Below are 17311 nucleotides of genomic sequence, written 5' to 3'. Positions count from 1 at the left end.
AAAAAGGATTTACAATGAAGGACAAGAATGCAAACCAGGTCACTTAAGGATGGCACTAATGGGAGGGGGGAGGATAAACGAAAGATGGTAAAGAAGGTGAATTTGATGTACTTCTTAAATACAAGTATGAAACATTCAAACCTGCTGAAATCACTGTAAGTATAGGACTAAGGTAGAAAGGAGAATAATGGAGGGGATGAACCAATTCAGGTATAATACATATATATGTATAGAAATGTTACAGTGAAACCTCCTGTATAACTATCATAAACAAAAAATGTGGATGTGAGGGCGATCTGGCTGCGACATCTGTCACCCCATTGATCGTCAGGGTTGATTCGGCTGATCTGGCTGGCTAGGCGGGTGTCCCCTTCCTCCCTCACCGCTCCATGTGCGTCCCTCCCGAAGCTGCGCGCTCGGTCGAAGAGGACGACCATCCCCGATAGAGGAGGACCGTTCTTCGGTCAAGGGTATACGAGTAGCTGCGCTCCCCTGCTAGAACCTCCAAACAAAAAATGTCTTTTTTTAAAAAATGAAGGACAGAAAGGTAAAACAAGTCCTGTCCTGGGAGGGGGAAGTTATAAGGAAGGGTGAAGGGGGGTGACTATCATGGAAATATTATGTATTAATGTATGAAAATGGAAAAATGAGACCTGTTGAAACTATTCTAAGAATGGAGGGAGAACAGGATAAAGGAGAATGTAGGATAAAGGAAAATGGTGGAGGGGTGAGTTCAACTATGATATACTCTAAGCACTTTTGTCAATGTCACAATGTACCCTTGGTATAACTATAATACACTAATAAATAAAAATATTTAAAAAATGCCACTTCAGATACACTATGTCACTTGCTTCCCATTCTTGTTTATTTTGCAGTTCTAGGGTTTGAACCCAGTGCCTTGTACTTGCTAGGCAGGGCTGCAATACTTAAGCCACTCTACCTGCTTCCCCATTCTTGTCATTAACTGGAAAGAACTCTTCCTTTACTCCAAACAAATGTTGAGACTGTTTCTTAGACTGAATTAAAGAACACAATTTCCTCTTTTTTGTTGTGCTGGGGACTGAACTCAGGCCTCAAGCACGCTAAGCATGTGCTGAACTATTGAGCTACAACTTAGCTCTTTCCCTTTCTTTATGTTCCTATCTACAGAATTTTCCAGATGAGGTTGAGTGAGAATCTACAGGACAGGATATGTTTTCAGGGAGTGAACTGGTGGTATACGGAAATCTACAGTTTCTTTCCTACTACATCATTTAGCTAAAGAGTTACACATAGACTTAATGCTTTTTGTATTCTTTGTATACTATTTCTATTCCTCATTTGCTCCTTTTAACAAACATGTGTCTTATTTCTACTTCATAACACATGGTTCTGAGATTAAGTAATTGACCAAAGGTCATTAGATCAGTAAGTAGTGGAGCCAGGGTTCAATCTGATTTCTATTTAATTCCAAAGTTCTGGTTCTTTATACTACATGATACTGCTTGCATTTTATTTTGAAGTTATTAAAAAATATTAATTTAAAATAACACCTTAAGGACAATGAAGTTTACTGGAGTAAGTTGGAATTTTTTTAGGGTTCCAGTGCAGCTACATAAGTTACATAGAAGCTTATTATTCCATTACAGAATAAATCCTTTTTTACTGAAGTATCTTCACACATACACACACAATCCCTGCTATTGCAAACACAATTCTTAAAGCAGAAACCAATTGTTGAAAGCAGCAAATGACTTATTACTAACAGTGCAGAGGAAGAATATAAAGGATCTCGTTCTTTGAACTAAACAGAAGTAGATAAAGCATGAAAAACCGGGAGAAGACCTGGTTTGTGTACGATTTAGAATTTAAAACAAATTAAAATCTATTTACAAGACTGAACTAAAACTGGTCTCTGAACTATCTGTAGGAAAGTTTCAACCAAGCAAATTAATGGCACATAGAAAACCCAAAAGTGAAGTTCTATTGTATGAAGAGGTATTTCAGAATATCTATTGACAGTCACAAGGTGAAATGCTAATCACAAACTATCCTGAGGAGCTTTACTAAGCAAAATTACAGTCTATGTAATCTAAATTACTACGTTCTCTAATTTCTTCAATTAAAAATTGCCTTTGTGTTCTATTACAGGAAGTGCATGTACACTGCAGAAATTTAAAACTGAAATTTTAAAAGCCAAACTGTCTACTTGGCAACTTCCCTGAGATACCGTGTGCATGTTCGTGTGTTTATGAAGTGGACCTGAACATCACCGGATTGCCTTTGGAAGCTCTCATGCACTGTGACATTCCCTGTTAGTAGCAGTGTCCATGACACAGTCACAAAAAAAATGGGTAGGGCCTCCTATTTTGGACATTTAGTGCAGTACTCATTTTTTGCAACTGTAGAAATGCTTCAACAACACATCCTTGTACATATACTAACTCTGCATTCTTACGAGAACTAAAATAGCTTCTAAATTCAGCTTTTAAAGTAATTTAGACTGTAGTAACTTACTGGGTGATTTACATTAGATTGTGTTAATATTATTATAATTTTAATGAACATAAATAACTTACTAATTTAGCTTTCTGAAACGTGTTCTTACCTTGCAATAACCGATTCAACTGGCATGATGCCAGGCACACAGTGAGCCATTGGAGAGACAAAGTGTCCATCCAGGATCTTACAGTCTGACTGCTCTTCAATCTACAAGGAAAGGAAACCTGAATGTATGCAAGTAGACTAAGATAACTTGGTTTGGCATGGATGTTTTTCTAGCAAAAACATCCAACTAAAATCACTTTTGGGGGGCAGCATTGGGATTGAACCTATGTCCCTGCACATGGTAGGCAAGCACTCAACCATCCAGCTACACCCCCAGCCCCAGAACTGTCTCTGTTGTTTACGATGTTTCCTTTTAGGCCCACTGATGCTTTTTAAAGACATCCTACCTACACACACTATTTTCCTTCTACACCCTCTATTACAGTCTTGTTGGGAAAATAAATAATAAATCAAATTCATACATTGACAGAAAATAGCTGAAAATAAAATACTAGTACAGAGAGTTCAATAGCATTTAGTAATATAAAAATAGTCATAAGAACAAGTTATAAATTGCAATAATTTATCACACTCAAGAGTAGACATCAAATATATTACATTGGTTTAATATCAGGGTACTTATTGTTAGCATATTAAATAAGGAAAATGTGATTTCTACACAGAGAAAAGGGAATTTGTACTGGGTGTGTGGTGCATACCTGTAATCCCAGGCATTGGAGGTTGGGGTAAGAGGATCACAAATTCCAGGCCCGACTAGGTTACATAGTGACTTTGTCTCAGAAAAGCAAAAACAAAACCAAATACATACAAACAAAACACTAAAAAAATGAAAATCAAGTCAATTTGTTAACATTCAGTACCAAAACTTATTTTCCCCTTCAGTAGTTTTTTTTTTTTTTTTTTAAGCCTCTATTAGGTCAGTAGTCAAAATTAAAGCAGCAGAGCTGGGTGCCAGTGTCTCACAGCTGCAATCCGAGCTGCTCAGGTGGCAGAGATCAGGAGAATCTTTGTTTGAAGTAAAGCCGGCCCAGGCAAACAGTTCAAGACCCTTTCTTGAAAAACCTATCACAAAAAAGGGACTGGCAAAGTGGCTCAACTGGTAGAGCACCTGCCTAGTAAGCATGAAGCCCTGAGTTACCAGAAAAAAAAAAAAAAAAAAAAAGGCAGCACAAACTAATGAATTAGTCATTTAATAAAGGAGGTAGAACCAATTAATGAAATTAATGAGAAAGGAAATAATTCAATAAATAGTATTAGGACAGCTGGCAAAAGGAAAAAAATAATTTTAGAACCACACGTGATTACATATGAATGAAAGTCTTTTGTGTAGTGTATAGAGCATACACAAAACGGAACTGTTTTGTATGCAGGCTGTGTGGGATGTTCACATAAAAACTTGTAAATGAAAGCTCACAGCTGCATTATTCGTAATAGACCAAAACGGAACAACCCAAATGTGAATTTATGAATCAATTTTTGAATGGATAAACAAAATGTGGTACATCACACACTGGAATATTATTTAGCCATAGAAAAGAATAAAATAATACCAAAGACCACATATGGTAATATTTCTTCTATGAGAAATGTCCTAAATAGGAAAACCATAGAGAAAGAAAGAGATTAGTGGTTGTCAGCAGGTGGGGGACAGAGACAATGGGACAGCGTTTCTTTTGGGGGCAATGAAATGTTCTGGCAACTGATAGTTGTACACTCTGTAATTTTTTTTCATTTTTAAGATATATTTGTTGTACAGGGGGATTCATGGTGACAATTCAGAATGGACTCACACTGTACATTTGTTAGATCACTCTTTGTAAACAGATTTAAAGAATACTTAATTGTACATTTTATTTTTTATTTATTTACTAGTTTTTTTCCCTCCAACACTGCTGCCTCTAATTGTGTGCTCTAAAAGGATGAATCTCAGTATGTGAATTACATCTCAATCTTTATAAACTAAGGGGATGTGTGTCAAGGTCTTCACAGAGCCCCTGGCAGAGATGGCATTAGATAGTGGAGAGAGGCAGACATTAAAGGGACTTTAAACTTGTTTCTTTAATGCTTTAAACTTGTTTACTTTTAAAGCCTGTAATTTCTTTTTCTTTTTGTGGAACTTTGGCTTGAACTCAGGGCTTTGTACTTGCAAAGCAGGCACTCTAGCATTTCAGCCACATCTCCAGTCCATTTTGCTCTGGTTATTGGAGATGCAGGTCTTGCGAACTATTTGCCTAAGCTGGCCTCGAACCATGATCCTCCCACTCTCAGCCTCCCAAGTGGGTAGGGTTACAAGCATGAGCCACCTGCACCTGCTTAAAGCCTACAAGTTTTAATAAGGAAAAACCAGAGAAAATAGAAAATAAAATACTGTTTTCAGTAGGAAATGTTTTGAAAAAGAAAATGTTCTAAGTATATGTGATATATAAAAGATGCAAATAGAGTTACCTTGGTTAAAGGTCGGGAGAGATGTGTGAAGCCTACCTATCTCCAACTATATCTCAAAGTATCCAATTAGATAACACTAGAAAGATGGTACATAACACTTAAAAAACAAAACAGTTTCAAGAATATTCTCATCTTCTCTAATTTTCTTTATACCATTCTCGACAATTAACTATATAAACAGTTGTTTTGAAAATAATTCTTATGTGCTTATTATCCAACCAGATCACTCCCCCTTTAGTACCTACTGCTCTTCTTAATGTTCTTCCTTAATGCTGAAGAAGTTACTGTAACCCTCTCCAGCCTAAAGATACAAAATGAGACTCAGAAAGATCTAGCCTAAATACTTCTTTGTATTCAGGCACGGGACTAAATATACGCTCCCAAATGCATATAGTGGTTTTTTTTTTTTTTTTTTTTGTAGCCGGGGCTTGAACTCAGGGCCTACACCCTGAGCCACTCCATCAGCTCTTTTTTGTACTGGGGAATTTCAAAATAGGGTCTCGCAAACTATTGCCTCCTATATTGCCTCCTGACTAGCTAGAATTACAGGTGTGAGCCACCAGTGCTCAGCTATAAATACAGTTATTAAAAACATCTAGTTAGGGTACAAATAGCATTTTTTGGGGGAGAAGGGGTGTGGTACTAGCATTTGAACTCTAGGCTTTGTGCTTGGTAAATAGGGACTCTACTACTTGAGTCATGTTCCAGTCCACGAACAGCATTTTTTAAAAATATTAATTGAAAAAACCACTGCACTCATGTTTTACGGGATGTTATTGTACATTCAATCTACTCTTGGCACATACTCATGTTGAACTAGAATTTCTACATATGCATTTCCTTAATTTGAATACCTTATCAATGTACACTGGATAATCGCTGGAAACCAGATTCTGGCATTTTTCTCGATTTCCGATCATCTTTCTGAATTCAAAGAGTCTATTACAGGAAAGAAGACAAAAAGAAAAATAGTCACCTTTTATACTGCCTTTATTGAGATGACGAGTAGTGATCAAAAATTGAGCAAATTCAGTTTATAAGTCATAGGAAAATTTTATTTTTATCACTAATGAAAAGAATAATTACAAACTAGACACTTACTTCAGAAAAATATGAGAAATAAAATTGTTCAAAAATCAATTAGCACATATAAGAATCAAAATTAAAGAAGGGACCAATCCTGAAAATTTCTTTCTTTCTTTTTTTTGTAGTATTGAGGCTTGAACTCAGGACCTATCACTTTAGCCACTCCACCAGGCTTTTTGTGTGATGGTTTTTTCAAGATAGGGTCTGAACTATTTGCCTGGGCTGGCTTTGAATCACAATCCTCCTGATCTCTGCCTCCTGAGTAGCTAGGATCATAGGCATAAGCCAGTGCTGGCTGAACTCAGTCCTTTGTGCTTGCTAGGCAGGTGCTTTACCACTTGAGGCATAACTCCAGCTGCTGTCTGAGAGCTCTCTATTTAAAAATATTAACAGTTTTTTAAAATACTTCAATTTAAGATATTATGAGCTAAACTCAGAAATAACTAAAAAGGTAAAACAAATAATTACACTTTTTATACAGTCAATTTCCTGAAAAAAGCACTCTATATTTGAGGGCAAAGGATTTTACAACTGAGATAAAATTTTATATGTTTACAAAAACAACAAATTCAAAACAAGGGGAAAACATTACCTTTTGAGGTCCTCTGGTCTTCCCCATCCTCTGATGAAAAGTTTTGTGAGGAGAAGTCTCCTGTACAGGACATCTAACTTGCTTATACCCATTAGTAGCAAACACCATCTAAAAGTAAAATTGTAAATATTTTACTTTTTTATCTAGACATCAGGTTAACTCTCTAACCATCTCTTTGAATATCAGGTAAATTAAAGATTGAGAGTAAATCCCTGATTTTATTCTTTGAGGAACTGGGATGAAACAAAATGAAGAGCCCCAAGCCGGCTAAACTTGCATTCCTCTAGGGCAAAGTAAGGGAAAATGCTTACTGTAGTGCTGTATTACCAACCAGGCACCGTTTTAAACAACATAGCACAAATGTAAACACACAATCTCATTTAACAAGCTCTCCCAACAACTCTGACAAAGCATCTAGTATGACAGTTAAACAGAGGAGCAAAGTGAGGAAGGGAAACTACAAGTCATCTACCCAGCTAGTAGGAAACAGAACTTCAATTCTGAGCACAAAGCTCGAGATTTGTTAAACACACTGCCTCTTTATTGTACAACTGTTAACAAGGAGTAATAATCAGTGCTACCATTTGTAAACCATCTCTCAAGTATTTCTGAAGATTTTTAAATATCCACCTTAATCTTTTCAAATTGAAAGGTGTAGTTTTGATTTGTGAGCAAAACATGATTCAGGTTTTATTCTACTTAGATGAAAATAAAATGGAAATTTGCATTTCCAATAGTGAACTTTATTCACTTCAAAACATTTTTTTGGAACCAGTCTTTTGTCTTATATTTTTGCTTTTTAACAAACTACAAGTTCAACTTAATGTCTTTCTTTCTTGCACAGATGTACAATATAACCTACCCTCAACTGGACAGGCCCACTAAGTTGTTTTTAGGACTGGGCCAGCAAAAGAAGTCATTCAATCTGCCACACAATTTTTATTACCAAGAACAAACATTTGCTAGCTAATGTATTTGTTAGACAATATAACCCATATCCAGTTTCTTTCTTTCTTTCTTTTTTTTTTTTGGTGATACTGGGTTTGAACTCAGGGCCTCATACTTGCTAGGCAGGCACTCTACCACTGAAGCCATGTTCCCAGCTCTATCCAGTGTTTCTTAATACTGACTATTTCTCTTTTTCTCCATTTTCATGTACTACAAAATTAAGCTTGGTAAAAAATTTGGTTTTGGCATGATAATGTTAGGGAAAAATGGTAAAGTGTATACAACTTTGTTTACATCATTCAGATCTACCATCATAAACAAACTGATTACTTGATTCCTATGAATTATTATCGACCCACCATAGCTGAACTGTAGAGAACATAAAGCCTCACTTAACAAGCTGCAAAGTTTGTCTGCATTTTGGGTGTATTGCAGTTTAGAATCAGTGAGCTACCAGACCTCTGGACTATAAACAGCTGTTGCCAACATCAGGACACCATTTATATGGACAGGACTGATAAGGCATGCAACCAATTGGTGTCTAATATGGCTATGCTTATGCTAAGATGTGATGACATCTACAGCAGTGTCCTGGGGCCCCCACTTTTGGGTGTAACCAAGCAGCAGAGGACTAGGTGACATCAGAGGGGGAACACCCTAGAGAAAATCATATCTAAAGGACACCTACAGAGGGCACAGCAGAGTGCCACTCTCCAATGTCCTCCCACGCTCAGGAGCAAGTACACTAGGATCAAGGGACTCCCTCTTGCATGAGCTCGCCTTGCCAGAAGGACTCTGTCCCCGAGTAAGAGAGGTCTTGCCTTGTGACAGCTTTCCCTTCCAAGCAGATTGAGCACCCTGCACTCTTAGCCCGAATGAGCTGACCAAGGACAGCTGGGCGGGGTTCCTGGGCGGGGACAGCTTGGCTGGCTCTGCCTGCCAAGTCTCACCCCGAAAGAACTGACTGCTTGGTGGAGCTCCACCCCACAAACCTTGCCTATGGTGCCCTGCAAGGTGACCTACTGTGTGCTGTGACTCCCTCTTGGACCTTGTAAGTGTACATTTGAAGTGTGAATAAATGTTGCTGCACTGACCTGAGTGTCTGAGTAGTCTTTGAAGCTTCGTTACTTCTACCCTAAGTCTGCCTTGGGCCATATACCAATCCCAATCCCAATCCCAATCCCAATTGGCCAGGTTCAGGACATCGCTAACTCCCCCTAGAGAGGAGAAGGACGAAGTCCAGTTCAAGACATGAACCATCCTCCAAGCTTAATAAAAATGTAAGTTTATGAACTTTGAAGAAAGAGTGTTATCCTTTTTACCCAAGAAACATTTATTAAGTGCTTACTACATCCCAATGATTTTAGGCCCTGTGCTACAAAGGATGAAAGACACATTTCTACCGTTTACTAGTTCAGGAAAACTTTAAAAACAAACAAACTAAATAAGTAGGAATAAATTATGATGACACTATGATGAAAATAAGACAATACGATATACTCTACAGGGCTCTTTTGGTAGTGAGAAAAATTCTCAAATAGGTACCAAAAGACAATATTTAAGCTAAGAACTACATGACAAGGAAGAGAACTCTCATCTTTAAATTGCAAATCTCATTAAAATTATGCACCTAAGTCTACTCATGGACAAAGTTCCAACAAAACTTGTTAAAAATGATGTTGATCACTGGGTAAGGCACAGGAAGAGTAATCAACATAAGAGAAAGGCATGAGAAAATGATCATATATGCCCTTCTTTTTTTTTTTTTGGCAGATCTAGGGGCTGAACTCAGGGTCTTTGCACATGGCAGACAAGCACTCTACTCCAATCTCCTTGTTTTTTAATTTAAGTGTTCATTGTAAAATTTTTACAGAAGTAAAATTTATACAGAAGAATATGTGGTAAAAAGGGGGAAATAATCTCCTTCCAATTGCATCTAATTCTACTTTTCAGGGTATTTAGTGCTGATTGTATTTGATTTTACCTGATATTTTTCTTACTGATGTTATTTATTTACCCACATAAGCTTTGAAAAAAATAGCTGTGAAAGTAATGTGACACATTCTTGACAAAATTCATCTAAAAATATACAGAGCAATGGCAAAAAAGCCTCTTTTCATCACTTCCACTAAGCTGTTCCTCCGAAAAGGTAAGCATTGTCAATATTTTATACCTGTGAGTTCTTGTCCTATCCATTATACATGTACACATTTTAAGCAGAAAAAAAAAGACTACTAATTATTCTTCAAGGAGTCTGGCTCCCTCTGCTTACTTATAAGTAGGTATCTGCAAAGCTCTTTCAAACTCAAAGATATATGTACATACCCCCACACTTTATCTTTTTAAATTTATTACTATGACAAGTATTTTATTCTAGTTGTTAGGCTTTTTTGCTTTATTGATTCTGTAGGTTCTTTTAAATGTTCAAACCTAATTGCTTTATATTTACTTAGAGTATGTAAATTTGAAAGAGATGTATTTGAAACATGAACTATAGGGCCAAACTGGGTCGATTCTTATATGACTGAACAAGTTACTAAACCTTTCCGTAACTCACTGTAAAATAGGGAATATGAGAATGTTTATGTGGTAAAATTGGTGTTGGAATGAAATGAGCTACTCTATGTAAAGCACTTAACCAGTGCTTTGAAAATTTAATACCAGGCCTACTATAATGGCCACAGTGTTTACGCTATTTAACATGTAAGCCTGTATTTTCATGGCCTACATGGCATTAACAGACTCTTTACAACAAATAATGACAGACAGATTTGCTCCTTTCTTCTATGATCTAAAAAGCAAAGTTAAGTGTGTTACATAGGTACTTAGTTTACAAGAAAGAAAACTAATTTTCATTGTTTTTATATTGAGGAAATTAAAAATGTAATAATTAAGTGCATTTAAAAATAATCCAGATCTTTTGATGAGGACAATGAATTTGGGAGGTGGGAGTGTGCTTAGTTGGGGTTCAAAGTCATTGCCTCTCTCATGAAGTAGAGTGTTAAGTGCTCATCTGAACACACTATTCTAAGCTCACTGGCCATAGAAAAATAGGCAGGTTGGCCAACAAGCCATAGTTCACTGAGTCTGGAAGTAGAAATCAAATCAACAGGTACATCATAACTATCAAATAACGTTATAAATGTGAAGATGCAACTATAAAAGTTTTTATCAAAATAATAAATCTGAATCCTGTGTCCATCAACAGATGAAAGGATACACAAAATGTTTTATATACATGTACTCATCTGTGCACAATGGAATAGTATTCAGTTTAAAAAGGAGATTCTGGCACAACCTTCAATATGGATAAACCTTGAGAATATTATCTCAAAAAGACAAATACCAAATGATTCCATCCATGAGATATCTAGAGTACTTATAGAGACACAAATTAGAATAATGGAGGCTAGTAGTGGGGGGAAGGGGAAATGGAGGAGATCACTGTTTAATGGGTACAGTTTTTTAAGATGAAAACGACAGAAGGATGGATGGTTGTGATGGTTGTTCAACAACATGAATGTACTTAATATGCACTGGGACTATAAAATGATTGAGATACTGGACTTAGAAATGATCGAGATAACAAATTTTATGTAAGTATATTTTACCACAATAAAAAAAACTGGGAAAAATTTATAATTTGGGGTTAACTTGGGAAAGTTGTTGGAATCAAAATCAAGTCACTTACCTCAAATTTCTCATAAGATGGAGATGGGAAGCCAAGATGGGTAGGTCTCATGCATGTTTGCTGGACACTGAGAACTACCACAAAAACTTGACAAAACCATAACTTTTCAGTCAAGCTCATTTTATGAAGACACGTATTTCCAGTAATAATCTTAACTGCAACCTTGTAAGTATCTGAACTAAATCACAACCTTATGATCAGTCACTTCTATGAAGACTAGCTCCTAGCAACAGCCAGTACATATGTCACTGGCTGTAATAAGCCCTGTAATTAATGAACTTTTGTTTCACAGCAGCATACATGTTATTTCTTTTTGCATTTAAAAGTTTCCTCTGGTCTTAATTTCCCTAGATTTGCCTATGATCTTTCACAGCATGCATACCCCAGAGTGCAACCTCCTGGAAATTCCCCAATAAATTCAATTCTTTCGAGAGCCTGCTATTTTATTTTGCAGTACTGGGGTTGAACTCAGAGCCTACACCTCGAGCCACTCTGCCAGTCCTGTTTTTTGGAATAGGGTCTCGTGAACTATTTGCCTGGGCTGGCTTCAAACTGTGACTCTCCTTTTCCCTTGAGTAGTAGTTTGCAAAGCCCAGCCTTGCTGGGTTTTTGCTTCAGGCCTTCATCCAGCTCAATCAAATGTCAGCTGGGCTAAGTTTTCATACAGTTGCTTGGATGGAGAAGAACCTACTTTCAAGTGTACCCAGGCACTGGCAGAATTCATTTACTTGCAACTGTAGGACTGAAGTTTCAGTATCTTGTCAGCTCCTGGAGGCTATCCCCAGTTCTCTACGGCATAGCTGTCTTCACAGTTTCACAACACTGCAGTTTACTTCTTCAAGGCCAGCAGGAGAGTGAGAGTGACATGCTATTTATTGCCTTTGCCATGTAACACAATGCAACTGTGGGAGTAACAGTCATCTTTGCCATGTTTTTATTGATTAAAAGATAAAACACAGGTTCTGCCAAATTCAAAGAGGGGGATTACAAAGACCTAGGAGAGAACAATTGTACTTCTCAGCTTTTGGGTACAGTGTCTAGCCTTACATTCTCAATCAGGTGACAATTAACCTTCTTCATAGTTTCCTACCAATAGGAGAAAAAAAAAACAAAAACAAAAAACCCCAAGCTTCATAGACCTGAACAAATCCAAGTACTATCAAAATATATATCTATAGTCTTTGACCCCAGTTCTGCCATGGTGCTCCTAAAACGCTTACAATTTCCTAAGTTATGAGTATGTTATATTAGTGAGGTGACTCACAGTGAACCTCCATATAAAGTTTTAGGGTTAGGGCTGATCATCAGAAGATGAATGACATAACTAAAGGTTGGAATTTTGGGCCAGCCAGACCTCCAGAGAGGGCAGAGTTGGAAACTGCGTTCAGTAACTTGATTCAAGTAATTATGTCTCAGTAATAAAGCCCCGCTAAAAACTCTGGACACTGGGCGTTGGTGGAGCATTTTGGGTGATGAATGTCCTGATGTGTTGGGAAGGTGATGCTCTCTGACTCCAGAGAGAGGCCACAGCAGCTACACAACTGCTTGCCTCATGTGTTTCATTTGGCTGTTTCTGAGTTGTATGCTTTATAATAAAGTTGTAATCGTAAGTATCCTACAAGTTATTCTTGCAAATTATTGACTCACAAGGAATTTAAGAACCTTTAAATTTATAGCCACGCCACCCTTTTGGAGGCCTAGAGACTTCTGAGTGTGACTGGCATCCGGAGGACTGTGCCCTGAACTTGGGGAGTCTGCAATGACTCTCAGATTGCTGACTGTCAGAACTGAACTAAAGTACATACCCAGTTGGGGTAGAAATAGATAGTAAGGGGGAAGTGGGAATGAAGGAAATGGTGGAGGGGGTGAATTCAAGTATAAAAGATTCGTGAGTTGCGGGGAGGGAAGAGCAGAATTCCCTTGAATTGTTTCAATGCAATCCAAATATATAAAGATCACCTTGTATTCCCTTTGCCTTCTAAAAGCCATTATTTTGTTAGAAGAAGAGGAAGAAATTCAGGTACAGAAAAATGTGTTCCACTAGCCTAAATGATGGTGCTTGGTGAGTCTTGGTTCTAAATGTACCAAATGAGGAAGCCAAGGTTCTCAAACTGCTGTATACTTTGACAAGGAATCTCTTGTCTTCCGATCTGCACATATGACCTAAGTCAGGTAAATACACCTGTTTTATTTCTTTAACATTTTTATGCAGACAGTCTGTAATGCACTGTGGTTTCAGATGTACAATAATTTGTACAATGGTTTATTCGCAAGTATGCCTCAAGCAGAACAAATGTGTTCTTTTCTATATAGCTCCTTGCCTTAATAAGTATGTAATATAAATTTAAGCAAACTTCTAGTTTATATATTTGTAAACTACAAAGTAAAAAAATTGAACATATTGTGGAGTTTGTATTTTGCATACTCAAGGTGAGAATTAAGTTTTAAATAAACCTGTAATATTTTATCTGAAAAAAAAGTATTATATACTTGATATATTGTAAGAACTTTTGTAAATACTACAATGTACCCCCACCCAGCACAACAACAAAAAGTTTAAGATTAAAAAAAGAAATGGATTAGTAAGTTTATTCTCTACCCAATTAACAAAATCCTAACTGGTGTCACGTATTCTAAATAAGAAGCAGGTTCTTTAGAAATTAAATTCAGATGAGGGGAGGATGCAACAAAGAAAATAATGAACTGAATGATGATTGTTATGGTTTGGGTCTGAAATGTCCTCCATACGTGCTAAAGACTTGGTGGCCAGTCTTTGGTGATGCTAGGAGTTGAGGCTAATGGAAGGAAGTGAGGTCAGTGGGGGCATGTCCTTGAAGGGATATAAGATCCTGTTCCTCCAAGCACTCTCTCTCTCTCTACTTCTCAGGAGCCTTGAGTGAAAAAGACTTCCTCTGCAGCACACTCCCTGTCACCATGTTCTGCCTCATCACAGACCCAAAAATTAAAGTGGTCAAAGGACCATGGACTAAAACCTCAGAAATTGTAAGCCAAAATAAACGTTACCTTGGCTTAAGTTGGTTTTCTCCAGTATTTTGGCACAGCTATGGAAAGCTGACCAACACAATGATTTTAATATTTTACTCCTTGGACCGTTCTGGCATTGTTGTAAGACATAGATAGCACTGATACATTTTGTGTGAATATTTATTAAATGGCAGAGTGGTGGTATGTCATTATAATGCAGGACTTCATTGTCTCTTGCAATTATTATAGGCCCTTTGTTTTTTCTAATGTGGCAAGAATGAGACCAAGGTCAAAGTTTTCCTTTGTAATGTCCATGGAATAAAAGCAATATGCAGATTCCATGTTACTAAAAATATAAAATTAAATTAAAAATCCAACACTCATTTTACAGTAAGAAGAAAGTAATATGCTGCTGACATTTCATTTTTATAGATTTCTATCTCTTTTTATTTTTTATTTTTTGGCAGTACTGGGGATTGAATTCAGGGACTTGTGCTTGCTAGCCAGGCACTCTTATCACTTAAGCCATGCTCCATCCTTTTTTGTTTCACTTTTATTTTTCAGATAGGGTCTCATGTTTTTTTCCAGGGTCCATTCCCTGACCACTATCCTCCTACCTCTGCCTCTGGAATAGCTGGGATCACAGACAAGAGCCACCACACCTGGCTAAACCAGGTTGGTAGTAGATAAAACTAGAGTAAGATAAATATACAGAAGTAGAAAGTTGCAACAGAGGCAAGAAGGTATCTAAGAACAATAAACTTTTCAAGTATTTTGTAAGGTACTATACTTATTATATGCCTAAATTGTTTAGTCATTTCTAAGTTTTTTTTTGTAGTGGTGGTACTGGAGTTTGAACTCAGGGCCTTAGACTTGCTACACAGGAGCTCGACCACTTAAGCCATTCCCTCAGCCAGTCATTCATAATTTTTAACTCTGCACTAGAAAACTTTCCTAAATCACTTTAACTCTGTGTAACAGGTCACATGCATCAGCACTCCATGTCTAGAGTCAGCTTATTTCCTTTTATATTTACCTGCAATAAACTGACAAATAGACATACACATAGCTTATTATATATTTGGTTCTGCGATTTGGGCTTACATAGATAGGTCTTCTTAAATGCCATTTCAGACCCAACAACTATATAAAATACCAGGATTTTCTGACCCTCTAAACATGTATGTCTTTCTAGGCAGGGCTGGCTATCCTCAAAGTATTCCCTGCCACCATAAACAGACAATACTCTTAAGCCCAGGTACTTTTTACCAAAAGGAAGTACCATCTGGAGCTATGCCAGACACTAAAAGCCCCACATCAAGCTACAATGACACCAGTGAGCTCTGCATAAGCAGGACCCACTTCTGAAGGAAGTACCAAGCCAAACCAATACAGTGCCATCTATGTTTTTATAGCTAATGGGAGAAGGAAAACAAAGTGAAACAAAAATAGAAGTGCTTGGGATAGTGCCAAGGAAAGAAAGTCTTTCCTAGAAATGAGCTCTGCTGCTAAAGTGGCACTAGGATCTACTACGCCATCTAGTACTCTCTATTTCCCATTTCTCTCGCACCTGAGCAAACAACCAACCCTAATTTTTTCTGGACTGTTTTCCTCACATTGCTTATATATCTTAAAGGCATAAGTGAAATTATTTTTATTTACTTTTTATTTTGAACTCGGGGCAGGCACTCTTACTGCTTGAGCCACTCCACCTTTTTGTGACGGATTTTTTTCCAGATATGGTCTTGGGAACTATTTGCCCAGGTGGGGTTGGCTCGGAACCACAATCCTCCTGGTCTCTGCCTCCTAAGTAGCTAGGATTACAGATGTGAGCCACTGGCCCCAGCTCTTAAGTGAAATTTTCTAACAGTACCACCATATATAGAACTTTTCCCTTCATTCCCCAAAAAGAGACCTAATTTTTATTTCGTAACTTTACTTTTAAATCACTTCTTTTCAATACAAGCTTATGTAGGTAAGAAAGGGTTTACATACTTCGGATATCCAGTTAGCAATAAGGTCCTTGTGCAACAAGTTTAATTCCTTTTACTTTTACAAAGGAGAAAAGCAGAAAGATAGGAAGTTGGTTTGTGAGGAATGTGGGTATCTATTCTGAACAGTCATCTAAAGAAACCCACCAAGTGGACTGTCTCCTATCCAAGAATCAACCTAAGCTCTTTTCCAATTTGGCTCTTTTTGATGGGCTATTGAAAACAAAACAAAACCAAAACCCAAAAAACCCAACTGCGCTCCAAAGTTTACTTTGGTTTTTTTGGCAGCACTGGAGTTTGTACTCAGGCAGGCGCTCTTACCACTTGAGCCCCTCCTCTAGCCCCCAAACTTGACTTTTGTTTGGTTGCTACCTGAGTGTTCCTAAGAAGTACTTAGAGCTTGTTTATAGACTTTGCGAGCACCGGGGTGTCTGTGGTCTGAAGTCATCACTTGGAGGCAGCGATGGAAAACAGTAGCGTCAGAAGGCCTGGTTCCTCCACTAGCTCTGTGACCTTCAGCAAAATAACAAATGGGAAATTGTACTTGACCTAATGCATAGTGGCAAATTATTTCATTTACATAAAAATTGAGTGCTTGCTTTAGTATCTTTAAGAGATATAGGAAGAGAGTCTCATTGCCACTCTTTCCACAGGAAGTCTGGTGATGAAGAACACAGGCTTCACAGTCAGGGGTCTGTGCAAAGAACTGAGCTCGGGTCCCAACTCTGCCCCTTTTGCGCGGTGTGATTCTGAGTAAGTCAACTGGGTCTTAGTTGACAGTAAAATGAAAATTTGTCTGCTTCACCTGTCTCAGTACAGCTGTGAGCAAATGAAATCACAGGATAATGGGTCTAGCGCTAACAAAAAGCTAATTTACCAGACACGGGAGACCTCCGCCCCGGATTAGCCTGCGGGCTAAGGCAGGGAAAAGGTAACTCTTAAGGACCAGGAAAGGGACAGCATCCAGACCTAGTGAAAACACCGTTTTCCTGCTGCTACCGCTCAGCGCGGGCCGGGGTCGGC

At 37.8% G+C, this 17311-nt stretch overlaps 1 protein-coding gene across 1 annotated transcript in view; it reads right to left on the bottom strand.

The window, feature by feature from the left end:
• Positions 1 to 17311, bottom strand: part of Abhd18 (abhydrolase domain containing 18) — a 44762-nt gene that overhangs the window by 27131 nt on the left and 320 nt on the right. The window contains exons 2-4 of the mRNA XM_020156187.2: positions 6674 to 6781; positions 5850 to 5934; positions 2591 to 2691 (exon numbers count right to left, since the gene is read on the bottom strand). Of these exons, the coding sequence (XP_020011776.1) occupies positions 2591 to 2691; positions 5850 to 5934; positions 6674 to 6765 (278 nt within the window). The 5' untranslated portion in view covers positions 6766 to 6781. The remainder of the gene's footprint in view (positions 1 to 2590; positions 2692 to 5849; positions 5935 to 6673; positions 6782 to 17311) is intronic.

This window comes from Castor canadensis, chromosome 9 (assembly GCF_047511655.1).
Source record: "Castor canadensis chromosome 9, mCasCan1.hap1v2, whole genome shotgun sequence".
Lineage (NCBI taxonomy): Eukaryota > Metazoa > Chordata > Mammalia > Rodentia > Castoridae > Castor > Castor canadensis.
The sequence above is the reverse complement of the archived record's forward strand: the minus strand, read 5'-3'. Positions and strand labels throughout refer to the sequence as shown.